Source organism: Manduca sexta, chromosome 6 (assembly GCF_014839805.1).
Source record: "Manduca sexta isolate Smith_Timp_Sample1 chromosome 6, JHU_Msex_v1.0, whole genome shotgun sequence".
In the NCBI taxonomy this organism is placed as follows: domain Eukaryota; kingdom Metazoa; phylum Arthropoda; class Insecta; order Lepidoptera; family Sphingidae; genus Manduca; species Manduca sexta.
The window spans coordinates 10,408,250-10,429,395 of NC_051120.1; the positions used below are offsets into that span (position 1 = coordinate 10,408,250).

At 37.1% G+C, this 21,146-nt stretch overlaps 1 protein-coding gene across 1 annotated transcript; it reads left to right on the top strand.

The window, feature by feature from the left end:
- Nucleotides 1-890: 890 nt before the first annotated feature.
- Nucleotides 891-21,101, top strand: LOC115440481 (actin-interacting protein 1). Its single transcript, XM_030164803.2, has 13 exons — nucleotides 891-1,133; nucleotides 1,254-1,466; nucleotides 12,183-12,330; nucleotides 12,709-12,889; nucleotides 14,245-14,364; nucleotides 15,175-15,339; nucleotides 15,909-16,113; nucleotides 16,554-16,682; nucleotides 17,190-17,296; nucleotides 17,746-17,848; nucleotides 18,503-18,678; nucleotides 19,038-19,188; nucleotides 19,469-21,101. Exons 1-13 carry the CDS (start codon nucleotides 1,118-1,120, stop codon nucleotides 19,576-19,578), a joined length of 1,824 nt encoding a protein of 607 aa, XP_030020663.1. The 5' UTR covers nucleotides 891-1,117; the 3' UTR covers nucleotides 19,579-21,101.
- Nucleotides 21,102-21,146: the final 45 nt, after the last annotated feature.

Below are 21,146 nucleotides of genomic sequence, written 5' to 3' on the forward strand. Positions count from 1 at the left end.
AAATACGTGCAATCTCTACAGCAAGTACAAATAAATCCAGGAAAAAATAAATATTTAAGAATTCATTATAATAGCCTACACGCGATATTGGGATTTTGGGTATTAAAATAAAATTCTATTTTTTGGCATAATTTAATAGGATAAAATATTATATTTTGTGTATGGTACATTGGATGTATTATAATTAGGTTTAAACCTATTTTATGCTTATTAACCAATGTTACAATATACAGCTTAACGATGAAAACGCCTAACTATTTGTGAGATGATTTGTGTAAATAAAATGTTGCCCAACAGAATGCTTTAGTAATATTTTGTAAAAAGTTGATTTAAATCGTTGGAATACTTATTCTTAATAAACTGTTGAACTTAAGGTGATATGTCTTACTGGCCAGTCAACCTCTAAAGTTTTAAAAAAATTAACGGAAAAATTAAAGGAACTTTATTATATTATGTCTCTTATATTATGTAAGTACAATTTAGATATTTGCTTTTGCTAGTTTATAATGGCAAAACTAGTAAAAGGGCATAAAGATCAATGTCAACGATTTGAGATATTCAATACTCATTAACATTATTAATGATGACAGATTAATTTAAATCAGCAGAATTTTGATTACATTTTAATGTTGTATCGATATGTTAAATCATCCGATTATTACAATCATTGACATAGAGAACATCCCTATTTGTATGGACATTAACGTCGAGAACGCACGGCGCGCCTGGTCAAAATGACAGTTCTACAGATAGCACAAACTATCCAGGCTATATAATATTTATCAGCGTCTTAAATCTAGATTTTTTTTATATTTTAAAATCAGTTGCAAAATTTTAAAGATTTTATTTAAATTATTTGGACTTATAAAATATTTTTTTATTATTTGGAGTTCACAAATAATAATAACTGTACATAGTACTTCTTATGTCCATATATGGGTATGTCAACGAACGACAGAAGAGCCAACATAGCAAAAAAAATCTGTACGTCATTTTTTGGAAGGCTATGGGGTTTAGCGGCTGACTGTGTTTTTAGTAAAAACAATTTAAAGTACTGAGTAACACATAGTTTTAGCATAAACATATTAGTGTTTAGTTAGTGAAGTGTAGTAATAAAATGTCTTATTCAAATAGTAAGTGTTATTTGAATATATTTCTGCAAAGGGTGTCGCCGATTCAGGCCGTCACAAAACGTTGATAACTCAGTTCCGTATCGTGTTTTATGGTTTCATTGAGTGATTATTTGTCAACAGAGTATACTTTTGCGGCGTTACCGAGAACCCAGCGCGGTACACCACTCGTATTGGGCGGTGATCCGAAGGGGAAAAATTTCTTGTATACCAACGGTAACTCAGTTATAATCAGAGATATTGAGAATCCCGCCATCTCTGATGTGTATACGGAGCACTCTTGCCAAGTTAACGTCGCCAAATATTCTCCGAGCGGATTCTACATCGCTTCCGGAGGTAAGGTTATGTTAAGTTTTTGTTCACTTTCTAGTGAGTAACAGATGTTCTTGTGATGATATTAATGTGAGAAATCAAGTAATGAGTCAGGCGTTATCTGTAATGAGTAACACACTTGCAGCATTACTTGCTGCAAGTAATATCTGAAAAGCCCTTATGACATTGTTGACCCTAAATCCACCTTCAGGTTGTAATTGAGTATTAACACACTCACATATACCTATATCACTCATGTCTTTTATTCCCGAAGGGGTAGACAGAGGCTCAACTGGTGCACTCATTTTTCGCAGTTCATATTCTGTCCATGATGTGATAAGAGATTAAGTGCTTTTAATTTACGTACAAACTAGGTGTCATCTGCATCTTTTCCTATGTGAAGGGTTGAAAGGGATGAAAGGCTTTCCAACTATAAAAATCCCTACAACACTGTAACAGTCTGTAGTCATCTGTACAATGCTAGCGTCATTTATTTAAAAAATCTGATTAAATAATGCCATAATTCTCTGTGGGTGCAAATTGCTGGGATAAAACATAGCCCATGTGTTAATCCAGGAAATGGTCTTCCAGTGTGTCAAATTTCATTCAAATCTGTTCATCTTTTTCTGTATTTATTTGTAACAAACATCTAAACTTGCATTTATAATATAATCAGAATCATACTTACGGTTTATAGGTTAATTGACTTAAGTGAATTTTTTTTAAAAAAATAATTAACTATTTAAAAAAAACATAGAAAAGAGTGCTGATCTTAAATATGTATGAAACTTAGTATTGCAAAAAAAAGGTTGCTTAAGCCAATTAGCCTTTCATTCGTCAATATGAATCATATAATCTTTCCATATAAACATTCAGCACAGGGCAAGTCTCTAAGCATAAACCAATTTGGTATGGAATGGACCCATCGTACAAAGTAGATATTATAAATATTTCAAACATGATTGAAATAATCTAATCCGTTTTTTACTTCACAAATATTGTAATGATGAAAACAATAACATGATTAGGGGTCAAATAATACAATGTATGCATAATCGTTAAAGATTATGGTACATTTTATCCCCTTTATGAGTGGCACAAGCATCCTATGCTACTTCGTCCTGCCCAAACATCACTGAATAGCCATCAAGGCCTGATTTGGTCAAACCCAGTATGAATACTTGATATCTAATCAGTTTTAATTCTAATAAACAAATTACAAGAACTTATCGTGGCAGATATGTATTGTTAAACTGCACTTATCAGTTATACATTGGAATCTCAATGCAGCTTTGTTTATTGTATTCAGTGTCATTGTGTTTACTATAATTTTGCAAGTTTAATGATCAAACTGACTTGTGTCAATCTCTGTAGAGTTTTATTTTATTTTATTTGCAAGTTTCATTGTATATGTTTTTTACATTTTCGACATAACTTTTTAGTATACCAGTGATTAGAATAGCATCAGTTGTTTTATTATAAATATCATCATCTATAAACCATAGCATCGCCAATGAGAACTTTTTTGCTGAGATAATGAAAAAAATCCTTTATTTTTCAAAATTGAGTTAAAAACATATTTATAATCTGTAAAAAAAGACATATCCATTTTTTTTGTCCATATAAAGTTACATGGAAGTAACATCCTTTTTCCTTATGACAACATGCTAGCCTACAGAAGTCGTGGAATACAAACTGCCCGCCAATTGTTTATTTATAATTGTTGCCAGATAGACTTATACTTTCATGTGTAAAAATATTGATGTTATTAAAATCGGCTTTTTGCAAAAATAATTAGATAAAGCTAAATTGAAGTTTTTAACATGCTATAAAACCAAGTCATTATCAGGTATTTAACAACAATTCAAACTGTATAATTATATGATAACCAAGTTATAATTTCGGCATCTTATCACCATGATAACTAGTACATTTTGATAATTGATAGAAACCGTTCTTAGAAATCTTCTTTATCAAATATATAAATTTATGCATTAATGATTAACATTTCTTTATAAAAATCAAAAAGAAATTTTGGCAAGCAAAATATATATCAAAGAGATTATAAAATTATCTTTTGCCTCCTCCAATATATTTGTATTGAGCAAATTAAAAGGTCATACTATTTAAATTATTTATATAGACATTAATATAAAATTTATGATTGTTATAAAACTATAATAAATTGTTTGTGACATTATTCTGTATTAATATAAAGTCTATCACATATAAAAATAAGTTAGAATATTATTACTTATTAAGCGTTGTTCGCCTCTCTGCTATGTTAGATGAAACACAGGTGGCAATCTTTTTGTATTAAACATCATTTATTTATATACATGATATATGTTTATTAGTCATAAGGTTGCCAATTGACAACAAATAGATTGTCAATGCCAGATAATTTCATACAGATCGTCTTGTGTATGGAAATTGGCAAAAATAGATATAGAAACATGGATCTAATTATAATTGACATTACTTTATGTGGGCCTTATTTGACCCACGAAGTTTAATGGGAAGGAAAACATTGAGTCTTGTATGTCTAGGCAATAATTATTGTTATATCAATCCAATAGATGACTATTGCATGCATATTCTGTCCATAATGTGATAAGAGATGACCCGATTCAGTGCTTTTAATTTACGTACAAACTAGGTGTTGTCTACGTCTTTGCCCATGTGAAGGTTTGAAAGGGATGAAAGGCTTTCTAACTTTAAAAATCCCTACAATACTGTACCAGTCTGTAGTCATCTATATGATGCTAGCACCATTTATTTACAAAATCTGATGAAATAATCCCATAATTTCCTGTGGGTATAAATTACTGGGTAATAAGTAGCCTATATGTTACAATTTGTCACAACACAGTAGGACAACACTTATATTTTGACACTTATTCACACTAACAGTTGGTACCTGACTGCATGACAACATAAACCTTATGCAAAAACCTCCATTATATCTAGTCGCGAGTCCGTTTCAGCATCGATGTGTATTTATTTTATTCATTCATTCTGGTCGCCGTCAAGCGATGCCCACATAATAAAAAAAAAACTTTAAACCTCGCTTTGAATAATATCAATTCGATTGGCTTATCTCTTATCACATTTTAAACTGAAAACAAGAAATCGTGTGACGATTTACAGCACAGCCAAAACTTTTGGGGGGATATTGATTAGTAATTACTATAGTCTTTAGTTTACCATGCACCATAACATTTTTAGTAAACTTAATTATAGCTTACACGTTTTCCTTGTCTCCTACGCAACATTCAGTTGTACAATTATAATTATGAGTCAATATGTGTACACTTTTGGCCTGTTATCAACGCTGAAAGGGTGTGTGTGATTCACCGTTTGATAAGTAACGCGCTACCGCGCGTTTGTGTTAAGGTACGATTCTTAACACGACTACAGCAGATTTTGGTAATAAGATGCGAGTTTTAGCGAGTCTGTAATTGTGTTGGTATGTTTGTGAGGTGTTTAATCACGTAAAGCACGTTTTACGCCTGATCCCTCTTCGGTCATGTCGGATTGCCGTCTCATCGGACTATGAGAGTGAAGGAACAGAAAGTGAATCTGTGTAATGCGCACACGTGTGCATTATAATATGTCCTGCGTACTTGGCTGATTTCCATTAAGATTGGCCGCTGTGGCCGAAATTCAGTTAAGAAGGAATCAATCATGACGTATTTACCAATTGACAGGCAAGTGAGAAAACTGCTTAATATTAGCTGTTGGTGATGTTCTTACAATCGACATCATTGTTTTTTGAGTTATACCAATAAAATGAATCAGGAATAGTATTTATTTGGTGCTGGTAAAAAAATCATGACGAGGCATCGATTTGTTTAATTTGTATTAATCTTATGACTGCGGTATTATAGTTTGTAATCGCACGACATACCGCGACTATAAAAAGGCCGCATTTATCGTTGCCATCGGAACCGTACCTTAAGTTTATTTACTTTGGGTTTGGCTGATAACATTCGACGATATTTCTGTATATGGTAGCTATGTGGACAAATAATCTTTGGGTTAATGTCACTCGTGTATCCCTTTTCAATTTGGGATTCGTTATTTACGGAATTTCTGTCGGAGTTTAATTGAGAAGGTACATTGAAAGACATCTTTGCAATATTAAAAATAAATTATGTTGAATTAGGTAGGGTTGTAGGCTTGTTCGTGCACTAGATATCTTACTTCTTACTGATATTATGAATGCGAAAGATTGTGAAAATGTTTGGATGTTTGTTTGTTTATCTATACTCTATACTATTATATAAAGCTGAAGAGTTTGTTTGTTTGAACGCGTTAATCTCAGGAACTACTGGTTCGAATTCAAAAATTCTTTTAGTGTTGGATAGGCCGATTACCTAGGAAGGCTGTAGGCTATCTTTAAAATAACGAGTGCCTATTCTGACTCGCAGTGCTGTGTAAATCGAATTTCTAATGTAACAATCGATGCAGATTCGTAAAACTGGATATTAAGCGCCACACCTGCTCATCTCGAGATTCAGTTAAAAATGTATTGTAAAGCCTCCTGGACTGGCCACCTGGTTTCTTATAGACTTCTTACTATCGGCGAGGGGCTTCTCTCCAACCACAAAAAAAAAACGCTATTATTCTATAGACAGCTGGTTTCTTACCTTTCGTTAACAACGATCCGTTCAAAATACCACATACAAAAACTGCCAAAAATACTGTTGCCATGAGAAAGTATATCTTTCTTCCATATTACAATTGCGTTTGCAAAGGTGCAATACATTATTTTTAATGACAATGGAGACCGGCAAGCCGTGAAGATCAATGTTCGTAACAAATAGCATAAGCTTTTTTTTTATTATTTTTTTTCGCCGAGTAATTCCCTTATTACTACCGCCCAGTCTTCGCGAGGGGCGACTGAGCGGTTATGTTGGGGTAACCGTTGCCTTACGACTCGACAATTGAAGCGGCCCGGGACCCTCGGGCGGCGGTCGGGCCGATTCCCTAACCGATGAACCTAACCTAAGTCCCTACGCAACGGCCTACTAACTCAGTGGTTCTCAAACTTTTTAAATGGCGGAACCCTTTTGGGAAGCAAAATACTTGATGGAACCCTACAATAAAACAATTGTTTTTATAAGTGTATTTTTTATTAATCAACATAATAAAAGTACAATGTAACAGTTACTAATTATTATTGAGAGAGGTGTTTTGATTTTTTTTTCTAAATTCTTGCGGAACCCCGACAGAGGTATCACGGAACCCCAGGGTTCCGCGGAACACACTTAGAGTATAGCTGTACTAACTAAAACTCCGCGTTGACCCTCTTCGGCGCACAAGGGACGACTGCGGGCTTTCCCGAGACAGCAGGTCCGAGTCTTCGTCCGTGGCCGCCCCTGCAAGCATAAGCTGGCAGAATTGTTCGCCGTGTGGGCTCTTTAGCAGTTGCGAAGGGTCCATATAACCCGCCTGCTTTTATGTAGAATCTAATTATTAGAGCGATTTGTAGACCGCATTTATGCATATTGGTACCTATATGTTGTGTCGGGTTCCGTTTCGGAAAATTGCACCTTCCGCCACTGCTATTTAGTTAATTATTGTTATATATAGACGGTAAAACGTGGTTTTATGTTCGATAATTTTTTCTTAGTAGTTATTATGATTTTGCAAATGGTCCTTAGCAAATTATAATTAGTGTTCGAATAAGTCGGTAGTGATTTTGTAAAAAATGATGACCCTTGAGTTCTGTGTTGGGAAGTTTTGGATGTTCTTTCACATATCCAGTGTATTACGATGAAAAGTTGGCAGACTACCGGAAATCCAATAAAGTTACCACTAGTTCCAATTACTGATTTATTTTAATTCTGACAATGCATCGCAAATTTCTCTAGCATTCTGACTGCTCAAATTGATAGTTCCTATGGTTTCTTTGCCAAACATAAAAAAATATAACACGATGCAAACTGTTTAAAACGCCTTGAATCAGACGTTATAAATAACTTGATTTCTCGCGTTTATCATTTACATTCTACTTATCTAATGATTTAACCTGTTTGCATAAATGTAAATTTTATTATACTCTACCGGCCTCCTACAACTATCTACTGTGAATTTTGTTTCGCGTAAAAAGCTCGCGATGTTACTAAATGAGATTTGTGCCAAGTTATCGAGCATCTGAGCTATCGCTATGCCAAGATTCGTTAAAATGTGTTTAGCATTTTTAAATAGATTGACGGGAAAAGTAGATCTCCTATTTATATTTTAAATCTGTTCAAACGCTCTTTTATAATCCGTTTTTATTGTAATTATATATGAATTTATGTACATAATAATTGGAATATTAGTTTTATAAAAGTATAGTCGTCGTCTAAAAATAGCGCGTGTATATGTGCCTTTATAAGATGTCAGAGTTTTTTCCAAAAATACATACGCAATACAAGAAATCTATTATTAATATTTTTGGCTACTCATGGCTAGTATTATCAGCAAATATATCTAATATAAGGTTTAAATGTTTAGTTTAGACACTGGTTTGTTTTTCTGCATCTATCGAGAACGTTTCTTTTTTCTTCTTTTTAGATGAAATCCGTAATTACTCGGTATCACAAAAAAATATAAGACTACGTAGATATTTTAAAAAGTTCGCACGTTCACAAGTTTACAACTGAGCAAAAATGAAATGAAACTTGTGTAGCTAGTAAAGTTATAAATGTATTTGTATGGCTGTAAGAAAAATAATAACCCTGTACATTTTCCTAAATAACCATTTCCAAAGATATCTTCAAACAGGTGTTATACAGTATGATGCGCGAATTCTGATCTAATAAACGAATCGACCTGTATAAGTTGCGAAACAGTTCCCCGATGCAGAACAGCGGCACCATAATTTGGACAACCGTCGCGGCGGCACACGTTATAATTTCAACATATAATAGCAGAAGGATTGGAATCGGGCCAGCGGCCGCGCGTGTTGTCCAGAATTAAACCAGAGTTTCTAGATTTCGGCAGATAACGTTTGTGACATGCATTTGTGGTATTGTTATGTCATCGTCGGATTTCACACGCAAAAGTAGTGTTTAGATATTTTTAATATTCAGTTCAGAAAGGGACGAAGGGATGTACTTAATTTGTCTAGAAACTTCTAATTTATGTCCATACACAAAACTTACAGCATTCCTTGTTTGTCGAAATTTTCCTAAACCTACTCCAAGTGCAGTGAAGTCGTATTGCTGTGCTAAAAAATAGATCTAATACAGAATTTGTTTGGTTTAGTCGGTGGCCTTGAGAACTTGTTTTTATATAACTAAAATAATAAGACTAGCAGATCGGCCTACAAATGGTAAAGTTGACTGTTCTTAAATAGAAATAATAAATCTCTAATCACAATGATTGCATTGGGCGTCTTGCGTTGAGTCGGCAATAGTAGAAATATCAAGCACTTTATGAAGTTTAATAATATCAGCCTCGTATTATGTACTGTCCCACTGCTGAGCACGGACCTCCTCTACTACTGAGAGGGATTAGGCCTTAGTCCACCACGTGGCCTGGTGCGGATTGGTAGACTTCACACACCCTCAAAATTCCTATAGAGAACTTCTCAAGTATGCCCGTGTCCTCAGAATGTTTTCCTTCACCGTTAAAGCAAGTAATAATTCACAAAGAGTACACACATAATTATAAAGGTTAACTCTCATGATTACCACGTCTCCAATGGCTTTTAAACAAGAACACAAAGTATTTTTACAATCCAGCACTTTACAGTACTTTAAATTGAAATCTGGATAGTCCCGGTGTTGAATATTCACACAGATTATTATCAAATGAACAGCATGTTTCTCTCATTGAGTTTAAAAATCCGTGGGTGATCCCAGCGTGTCGCGCGGCATTGACCGCTCTCGCGTCCATTATAATTGTGTCAGCCACGGAAATCGATACAATGTATCGGATGGATCGATTTGTTTATAGCACAGGGCAAACAAGCCACTTGATAAGTGTCTTCTGCCGTTCAATACCACGTGTTGATGTACTGCCGGCCTTGAAGGTAAGGAATAGAACTTTGTAACTTTGACTTTGCGGATGAATAACACCTCAGTCCCCCCGTGACCATGAAGGCTGCAAAGTCTTCGAAACGTCGGGAGAAAACTAAAATATCAAAAACCGCTATAGAATCCGAAAAGCAGTTTCACTACATAGTATAAAACAAAGTCGCTTTCTCTGTCCCTATGTGTGCTTAAATCTTTAAAACTACGAAACGGATTTTGATGCGGTTTTTTTTAATAGATAGAGTGATTCAAGAGGAAGATTTATATGTGTAATAATAACATCCATTAAATATTGGAGAAATACTGTTATTTTGTTATGTTATACCCGTGCGAAGCCAGAGCGGGCCGCTGTGTTTTTATATACAACGTTCACAGTTTTTCTGTAGTGTATTTAGTATCAGCATTGCACCCGTGCGAAGCCGGGGCGGGTCGCTAGTAATTTAAATAGGGAATAGAAATTAGGAAATTGAGCGGGTTTGGGCCCCACTGAATCCAACACGAAATGTAACAGAAACGTTCTATTTATACTCGGTAAAGTGAACCTGCACCTGATGGTGACTGAAGTAGGCTCCAGATAGTGTCGACAGACAGGAGATGATATCGTGACAATTATGTCGGTCTGTTTGGAACTGCGTATACGTAGGCTGAGCCGGAAAGCGACATTTACGTGGTCTCTCGGAGGTGTATTACATCTCGTGGTCGGACTATAACAAGAAAGTAGTCATTAGAATGTAATATACGTTGTAAAATTGCCAGCATCTGCTATGCAGGGGACGATGGCGCCTATATCATGAAAGAGCAACGTATATTAAATTCCATCACAGTGTAAGCAGTACTTAAAAAACGTGCGAATTAATACATAACATAAATGCAGATCGCATTGATTATATTGGCGACCTCGGCGCCCTAGTTCTGATGCAGTTATATATTACCGCAATGTAACTCTTCTGTTATTAGAATAGAGTGTATAATCCTATAAACAATTGAAACACGTTAGTATGATTGTTTCTAAATTTGTATTTATGCTGATATTGACATGTTTAGAGTGCGATGATAGGCAACAATACGCATTGAACAAATGTTTAGAGACGCTTCAAACTGTAATGGAGATTAAATATATTTGTTAGTCGACCAACGGAAGATGCTGGTAGTTTAATATATTTTATATTCGCTTGGATAGCGACCACCATACACAAGGTGTTAAAACCCGCCATAGAGGCCCACGTAAGTGTGTCGTGTTCCAGGATCAGCCTGTGTATATCAACTTCCAACAGGCCTGCATAATTGTGTCGACTCTCGAAGGGTAATCATCTCTCGTTAGTCGACATTCTATACGACCCCACTCCATTTACCATCAGGTGCAGTGTAGTCACTTTGCTGTGCTTGCATAAAGAAAGTTCTGTAGTCCTTACATTATAACGTCTTGTTTGAATGGTAAAGGATTTTTAGCTCTATATCAACTTGGAGGCATCACAGAGTCCTTCTATATTTACACGGTGAGAGGACCTGAAGTTAAACTTTTATTACACTAACTGCCTACCCACGGAAAAGTGAGCTGTAATACTGTGTCAATGCAGTGTGACTTGTGTGAAATGTTTCTAGTTAAATACTGCTAAATGAAGGCTTCAGTGCCGCGGAAAGTTCCGCTATATTCGGTTCGATGACTCTTATTACTCGGAACGGTATTTTTACAATGCAGTAGTGTTACGTAAGTTATTTAGCTTTTATAGTAGAGTACAGGCTTCTTCGTTCTAGATATTCACTATTCATTAGTGATTAATACTCGATCTAAACACTGTAGGCGTTTGAATCTATCTGCTTAAAAATTCTGTCAAATAAAGCATAACTAAGGGCGCCTTCAAATTAGCCGCGCGACTGTAGCGGCTGGATAATTCCGTAAGAATTGTCACAACAAACGACGCAAAAGTAAACCTAATAATTCTTATTGTTCTCTCAGGTTATTTAAGGAACTCCTGGACAATATTTTATGCTAGAGACATCGGTGTAAGAGCGTCTTTAATTTACCGCAAGTCCCGCGCGACAGCCGCGCTGTATTCGCACGGATACTGTGAAAGTGTCCTTAAACCGATGCGTCTAGCAGCATAAAATATTGTCCAGGGCTTTTTACATAACGTAAGATAGAATGGATTATTGGGATTATTGAAGTCTTCTTTTAGAGTTAAATTGTATCGAGCACACGTCTACAGATTGTTAAGCTTCTAAGTATTTGTTAGGGAAACTTGTAATATCCTTTCTCAATATGGTACATTGTGTGACGTCATTGGTAGCTTTAGCACGTATGATATTACTGTACTTAGTGATCGAAACTGACATTCCGTGAAGATTTGACCTACATTCTCAGCTCATGTTGGAATTCTTCGGTGCGTTAAGACTTTAACCACTCCTTTGATATTGAGATTCGTAAGACGTTCAAGGAATTTCAATCTCCTCTTTTGCTATGTTTGATAAACCTGTATAATGGATATTTGAACCTCTCTTTGTCCGTGTTCAGTCGGAACAGTTTTTCAACTGTTTTTATTACAGTTCACTCTCGTATATTGCGAAGCCACGACTTTCTCTTCTTTCCCAAACCTATTTTCCCTTCATTCCAGCTATTCCCCATCATGATGGTTCTCAGCACACGGCCGGATTTTCTTCTTCTTTCTTCTTTTCTTAAAAAATAATTACAAGGATTTGTTTTTATTCCCAGACGCGTCCGGCAAGGTGAGGATCTGGGACACTGTGAACAAGGAGCACATATTGAAGAATGAGTTTCAACCGATTGGAGGTCCTATCAAGGACATCGCGTGGAGTGCTGATAACCAACGCATGGTCGTTGTCGGAGAGGGTAGAGAGAGGTATGTGTTTCAAGGAAATTATAATTTGAAGGTAGTTTGGTAGTCTGGGACTTATCTACCAGAGGCAAAATGCTTCGAGTTGAAGTTCGCAGCGTCTCCTCTAAGACTTAATGCCCCAGGAGGCTGATCCCTTCTAATACCTGTACTGATGGTAGCCTTTGACAAGGAGTTGTCTCTCTGTAGTCTGAAGGGACTGCAGTGTTCTGTAGCTGTTTTAGTCGCTGTGATTACTTGGCATTATAAGGATGATCATTTCGTGTAAGGATGATAATTCCTTAATATTAAGGTGGTATTAAAGTGTTACTCCTTCTTAATTCATTCTACGAGACAGGCAGTGCCTAGTACAAAAAGTTTTGCTAAATCTAAATTTCCCCTCAGATTCGGCCACGTGTTCATGTCGGAGACGGGCACGTCGGTGGGCGAGATCAGTGGACAATCGAAGCCGATCAACTCAGTGGACTTTAGACCGACGCGGCCATTCCGCATCGTCACAGCGTCCGAGGACAACACCATCGCCGTGTTCGAAGGACCACCGTTCAAGTTCAAGTGCACTAAGCAGGTAACGTTACGTTCAGAAATGTAATAGGGGACCGGCCTATGCTTGATTTTGTACATTATTCTATATGTAATATTTAATAATACGAAAAAGAAGCACTGCCGCGAAAACTGCATAAAAATTGGTTAAAAAATGAGCGAGCAATTCATATTTAAAATATTGTAATATACAGAAGTGGGCGCGATGTGGGGATATCGCTTCATCTCTTTCTTTAGCACGCGTCGTATTTCCCGATGACGTCACATGTGCGTATTTCGTCTCTTTTCTGTTTCTTGTAAATTACCCTTTCCACCGAAATTCGAAGACTTATAACTTGTTGATTTTTTACCGGATTTTAATAATTCTTTCAGTGTTATAATTTATATTATGTAAATATTTGATAATAGTAAAGAACAAAAATGAGTCCGGTACCCTATTGTCGCCACGAGGCAGTTTTCTATTTATCAATTTACTAGCTTCTGAACACACAGGGCCCTTATTCTGTATGATAGTGTAAACGCGTAACGCGGCCGTGTCATGTTATCTTCGTGAAATGTGCGTGGAATGGTATTATGTAAGCCAATTTCTGTAGTCCTAAACATGATGCGTTGTGTTATGTGCTTGTTATGCACTGTTAAAATAACGTGCGGGATAGAGAATAAGGCCCCAGGTTTCTATTTATCAATTTACTAGCTTTGTCCGTGGATCCGCCCGTGTGGAAAACTTATTCCACGAGAAAACGTAGCCTTTAGCACCCATGGGTAATGTAGCTTTCTATTAGTGAAAAAATATATTTCTCTGGCTATATGGGGTCACCGGACTATGAGAGTGAAGGAACAGAGAGTGCACCTGTGAATTGCGCACACGCTTGTGGACTATCTTTTCAGTGCATTGCTACGCATGTACATTTCCCATTGAGATTGGCCGTCATAGCCAAAATTTATAATACTTGACAGAATTTTGCTATGACGCATCGTGTGGTCGTCGTAATACTTCAGATTAAAAAAAATATAACGAATTCATTAACCCCCTCCTCTTTGGAGTCAGTGAGCGTCAATGTCAAAATATCGGCAATGTACTTATAACTCTTGCATTGTAGAGTTGATCATCACTGGCGATCCAATAGCTATAAGTGAAAAGGTAATCGCGGCTCAAGCCCTTATCGACTTTATTGAAATGAAATGATTTATTTGAACCCGTAAAATGTTATACATTATTTAGATTCCGTCAATATTAACTCAACCACCAGTTCGGAAAGCAGTTATCACCAGAGAAGAACGGGCAAGAAACTCTGGTGTTGCTCTTTTCAAAATCAGTTTAAAGTATAGACTACACGATGAGAAGAAAAAAAATACAATTGTTTTTTTCATTGTTCGCAGGAGCACACCCGCTTCGCGCAAGCGGTGCGCTACAGTCCGGACGGCAGCCTGTTCGCGTCGGCCGGCTTCGACGGCAAGATCTATCTGTATGATGGAGCCACTTCCGAGCTGAAGGGAGAGGTTAGTTACAGGCTTATACATAAATCTTTTTTTTACATATGGTCACTGCAAAATGACCCCATTGTACCTGATATTTTTTTAACGGGCACTAACTAAATGATCCCATTGCATCGGATGGTAAGTGTAGTGGAATATAATGTCGATTGATGAGAGATGATTACCCCTCAGCAGTTGATACGATTATGCCGGCCTGTTCGAACTGGATATAAACAGACTATTCCCGGAATGCGACGTACTCACTTGGGCTATTATGGCAGACTATAACACCTATTGTATGGGGGTGTAAAATATATCCTTCCACCAGCAACATGACGATATGGGATCTATTGTCTATCGATGAGCCTTGGCCCACAAGCTTCATTCAGATATGATAAAAGCGTTTTACTCCTCGGACATATTATATTTTAATATACTTGTGAGATAACACAGAGGGGACAACAAAAATTGTGCACAAGAAAAAATTTAAACTGCACATTTCAATATTCAGTCTGGATGCTATCAGTAAACTTCCAGGATTCGGAGGAATCTTAAAAGATATAATAGGAAGATGGGTTCCTGTTACATCTGCCTTGCTAACATGTGATTATAAAAACCAACCCCCTTATTCATAGACGTTAATAATGAGATTCAACAATATTAGCCAATCACAGCAGCCTTATGTTTACTCACTACGAAGGCTGCCATGCCGTCAGCACTGAGAAACAGACTTGTTATCACAGCTTTACTCCCTCCTTAGATAAAAAAACGGCTATCAATAAGGGGGTAAATATTTTGTTTGCACAAAACTTTCATTTTTTCTATCATTCGCAGATCGGCTCCCCAGCCCACAAGGGTGGCGTGTACGGCATCTCGTGGTCTCCCGACGGCAAGCAACTCCTCTCCTGCTCCGGAGACAAGACCTGCGCCATCTGGGACATAGAGACGATGCAGCGCGCCACACTCTTCAACATGGGTACCGCTGTCGAGAACCAGCAGGTTTGTGATGTCATATATAATAATAATATCAGCCCTGTATTATATACTGTCCCACTGTTGGGCACGGGCCTTCTCTACTACTGAGAGGGATTATGCCTTAGTCCACCACGCTGGCCTAGTGCGGATTGGTAGACTTCACACACCCTCGAAATTTCTATAGAGAACTCCTCAGGCATGCAGGTTTCCTCACGATTTTTTCCTTCACCGTTCAAGCAAGCGATTTCAGAAAGAAAAACACACATAATTTTAGAAAAGTTAGAGGTGTGTGCCCTTGGGATTTGAACCTGCGGACATTCGTCTCGGCAGTCTGTTTCACAACCAACTAGGCTAAAATAAATAAAACTACAACTAAATAGAAAACGAAATTAAACTTGTTTGGATTATATATAATACCTGCTTTATACCTTTGAACTGATCTTTAAAAAAGCAACACTAGAGTTGCTTGCACATTCTTCTCTGGTAGAAATTGTTTTCCAAACTGGTAGAATAGTAAAAATTTGACTAAATCTAAATAAAGCTAAACATTTTACAAATTCAAATAAATTATTTCAAAAACATGTTCTTCCCAGGTATCCTGCCTCTGGCAAGGCAATCATCTCCTCTCCGTCTCGCTCTCCGGAGTGATCAACTACCTGGACGTGAACAACCCTGACAAGCCCCTCCGCGTGCTGATGGGCCACAACAAGCCCATCACGTGCCTCGCGCTGCAGGACAAGACCTCTGTGTACACCGCCAGCCACGATGGATGTGTCACGCAGTGGAATGTCGAGACTGGTAATTTTTGTTTATTGTTTTGACTAACGAGACGAGTTTGCTGTTCGCCTGATGGTAAGTATTGACCGCCCGTAAACAATAGAAATGGTGCGGCAGTCTGAATAGCTTGGTATGGAAGTTTACAGGTGTCTTAGTGGTTAAATAATTGCTGTACAACTCGAATGTTGGAATTGGCAAAAGATATGATGTCATATGATGTCAGTGCAACCCTCTTTAAAGAGTTCCGTCTTGAGTAAGTTTTAGAAAACCTATATGAGAACCCAGGTTTTCTAGGACTATAGATCATATACGCTTCCACTAGATGATAAAAGAGACACAATTGAAAAACAACATAGTATTTTATTAATGTAGACACACAGTAATAATCGTGCTTATCGACAACAAAAAATTATTGATCATAGATTTTATCCCATGACGAATAACTTCGATTTTCGTTCCAGGCGAAGGTCGTCATGTGCCCGGCCAGGGTCATGGCAACCAGGTCAACGGCATGCGCGCCAGCAAGGACGGTGCCCTGCTCACCATCGGCATCGACGACACGCTGCGACGTGCGGCGCCGCCCGCTGAAGGTACAAGGAGCTTAAATTTTGAATTCTATATTTAATAAATAAATTCTATATTTACAAAAATAACAATTCCATATTAAAAAAAAACAATTCTATATTTAAAAAAAAACAGTTCTATATTTAAAAAAAAAATTAATTCTATATTTAAAAAAAAAACTATACAACAATTCTTTTACCATCATGCGCAGTGGGGTCACTTTTCCGTGGCCATGTAAAAAGAAAAATATAAAAAGGTCAAGGTCCTTTAAAGCAGCAGTCGTCAACACGCGGCCCGCGAACGTTCTGTTTGTGGCCCGTGATTGTCTTGTAATAAGGCTTACACATCAAAATAAATATATTGAATTAAGTGTAAGTGCATGTAAAGCACGGTTTCTAGGTTTAATGTGATATGTATGGCTCGCCTTTAGTTAACTTTGCCAACTTTTGGCCCTTGCCTATCGCTATGCCTGTTGCCGACCGCTGCTTTAAAGTGATCATGCTAATGCTCTTATTAACTTGCACGGTTTGCAGGCGACGTGCCGGCCTACACTGACAACGCGATCCCGCTGGGCTCGCAGCCGCGTGCCATGGACCACGTCGTCGACGAGGACATCACTATCGTCGCCACTGTTAAAGAGGTCAGTACATAAATACGTAGCTTCACGTCTTTTTGTCTTATCATGGTAGGTAGATTCTAACTTTAAAAAAAAAAATATGTGTGTATTCTTCGCGAATTATCGCTTGCTTCAACGGTGAAGGAAAAATATCGTGAGGAAATATACCTGAGAAGTTCTCTATAGGAATTTCGAGGGTGTGTGAAGTCTACCAATCCGCACTAGGCCAGCGTGGTGGACTAAGGCCTAATCCCTCTCAATAGTAGAGGAGGCTCGTGCCAATCAGTGGGACAGTATTTAATACAGGGCTGATATTATTATGGTAGGTAGCGGTGTTATTATCCGCACTTCGCCAGCAATATTAGTTTCCGCGTAATAGAGGGAAATTAACTGGGTATAACCGTAGATTTCGGGATGATACTAAATGTTTTCGGTTTGAAAATCTTAATATTAGTTATTGTTACTATTTACAGTTGGCCGTGATCGTGGGCGGCAGCAAGAAGTCGACGACTCCAATCAACTACGAGCCTAGCTGTGTCTCGATAGAAAACAACACCAAACACGTCGCTGTCGGCGGTAAGTGTTTTTATTTTAACTTATGGATTCTATCGTGATTTTGTTTTATTTTGTGCGGAGTTTCGAAGGCCATTCAGTCCGCCTGTAGGTGTGGTGAAAAGTCGGTGCGTCGTCGAGGTCACCAATCTAGGGTTGATGTAGGTTTGTGTATTTATAGGAGCCACAACCCTAGGTAGTATAAATTAAACTCAAGGATGGCACTGTATAATTATACAGTCAAAGTTCAAGAGTATGTTAATACACAACAGCCTACTTAGTTGGAATTAGACTTTCCCGCCCTCACACCCACCACTACAACTCCTGTAAGCCAGGATCAGCAGTGGCGCGCATTTTATGACATCGAGCAATGAAGCTCGGCGAGTCTCAGGGAACACTAATTTGTCATTATCCCGCAACGAAATTAATCAAACAGAAAGGTAGGGAGGAGTTGGAAATATTAATTGTCCACTTGTGTGTCCAAGGTGGTATCAGTAACAATTTAGTGGACATAGTTAACAAAGGCGCACGTCACTTTATATGGGAGACATGGCGTGACACAGCATTCCCGCACAACCACACACGTGCTCCACATAGTGTGCAAGTGTATGTCCCTACACAAATCATATTATATGCCTTTAAAATTTCTGTGTTTAAAATATAATATTTCTTCCCCAGGAGCGGACAACAAGGTCCACATATACACTCTGTCGGGCACGAGCCTGAGCCCTGGCGTGGAGCTGGCGCACCTCGGCGCGGTGACGGACGCGCGCTACAGTCCCGACGCGACACACCTCGTCGCCAGCGACGCCAACCGCAAGCTCATACTGTACTCCGCTGCCGATGAGTATAAGGTACTGTATGCCACAGGTAAACATTTTCGCACATATTCATTCATTCTCCATCTCTCACAAGTTGACAATGTGTGGCGGTAAAAATAGATATTGCGGTGATGACTAAAATAGCCAATATAATCAATATTAAATTTACAGAAATATGAAAAAATTAATATTTATTGTTGGCATTAAATCACAAAACAAAAACAATAAGAACGTTGTATAAATAAGTATTTATGTTTCTTAAGATTATAATTAAAAAAAAAGAAATACTAGAAACAGTACCTCTCGTTCTGCTGGATGCTACCACACCACGTTAGTAGTAATTATACCTTTAAAAAAAAAGTTATGTATAATAAGTAAAAATGTGTTCGCAGCTGGCCCACAACAAGGAATGGGGCTTCCACACGGCGCGCGTGAACTGCGTGGCGTGGAGTCCCGACTCCAAGCGCATCGCCTCGGGCTCCCTCGACACAACCATCATCATCTGGAACGTCGATCAGCCCAACAAGCACACCATTATTAAGAGTGAGTCAATTTATCTTCCCAACGGCATTTCGGTTGCCCCATTATGAGGCATCGTATTATTTCTTCTGGATACAATGCTAAGAAATGTAATTCTAGCAAAATAACTGACCCAATAAATTTTTCCTGCTCTGAGTCATTAAAAATCGTAATTTCTTGTTGTCATTACGCACACGAGAAAGAAATACCACATATTCTTGTAGATATATCGTAATTCTAATATTAAATAGGCTAAAATTTTTCCCTCCTATTTAATATTTTACTCAATAACTCGCATTTTCAGATGCGCACCCGCAGTCCCAGATCACTGGCCTGACGTGGATCGACGACGAGACTGTAGTGTCGGTGGGACAGGACGCCAATACGCGTGTGTGGAACGTGCCAAAGGCCTAAACACCGCCGTAGCGGGGGAATCACACTCCACTTGTATAAACGCTTGTAAAATACGATCGTCTATGGATTTTTAATCAGGCTGTATAATGTCACTTTGAAACAAATAGAGGGTGTTATTTTTTAACCGAGAGTTAATTTATAATATAGATGATTTTTTCTATACTAATCTGATTATGAACTCTGTTAACGGAAAAAAAAAACTTACTAAAAAGAGTGACCGTTCAGTACGTAATTTTCACAGTAATTGAAAGTTTATTGAAACAAATTTATTCATAATTTTATATTTTTCATAATTAAAAAAGTATTATTAGTGTCAAAGCTGTAAACTATGTATTATTTACAAATAAGATGAATAAATGACAAATCCAATACTCAGAGTATTTCCCCGCTAGCGATATACTTAAAGAAAAAAAAAACCTATAAAAACTAGGCGATTATAATAAAATTGCTAACATATTTATTTCGCTTTAATTTTAAGGATTTTTTTTATATGAAATGCTCTCAGTTAGTCAGTGATAATTTATTTACAGAATACTAACGAGCAAAATATACTGTCTTAGGGCTGACTGCTTAGATTTTTTAACATAGCATGTTTTACAATAGTCTCGTAAATCCAAGTCATAGCTAAGCTATTGCAACAGAATTTATTATTTTATTTATATGGTAATAAATCTTTTTTTCGTGTGTATATTGTGCCCGATAAAGTGTCAGTGCTTGGCTTAGGCTATAGGTGCTAGAAACGTTTGATTATATCAAGTTTCTATTTTAACAACTAGATGGCGCTGTTTTTAAATGACCTCGACATGCTAACTACCCACGGTGCTTAATAATTTTAAGATAAGAAGCACTAGATTTCAAGTCAGTCCTAATTTCCTGCGCAAATATTGTGATTATATTTTATTTTGTGTTAGAAGAGAACCGATCTGAACGATCTTTATATATTGAAACGCGTACTAATGTAGTGTGAAAGCGCATTTATATGTCTTTATGAAATCGAGCAAAATTATGTGGTTGTTTGAAATGATGGGCTATTAACTTATGGAACACAATTTCAGCGTTAAATAACGATGTTTTTACACTTGACTAAGGCCGAATTTGGTATTTTTAGTGAAAAAATTATTGATCTTTTAAAAACAGCATAAAATCGAAACCCAAGATACAAAAAAACATACGGGCCTTAAGTATGCCTTTTTAATTATTTTTCATAACTGTTATCTTTCAGTACGAAGAATAATGCAGTATTAAATATTGAAAATGTAGCATGAACTTATTTTTCGATCAATGTTTTCTGCCTTACCTCGTACGCACAATTTTTTTCTTTACTGAGCAGACATTAAAGTCGAATTCTGTGTAGCCAATGTGTTGTATTAATAGTATGTCATTTCAAATGAAACTAGTAAGGTGTTTCTGATCAGTATTTTTATACTAATTTCATATATATATTTTTACCCTAGTTTGTACGTGTTTCTATTACTAAATTAATGTATGAAGAAATGATAAATAAAATTGTAATACACTTGTAAGCATTTTTTTTATGGGGAGACACATTGATAATGCCGACGTGAAAT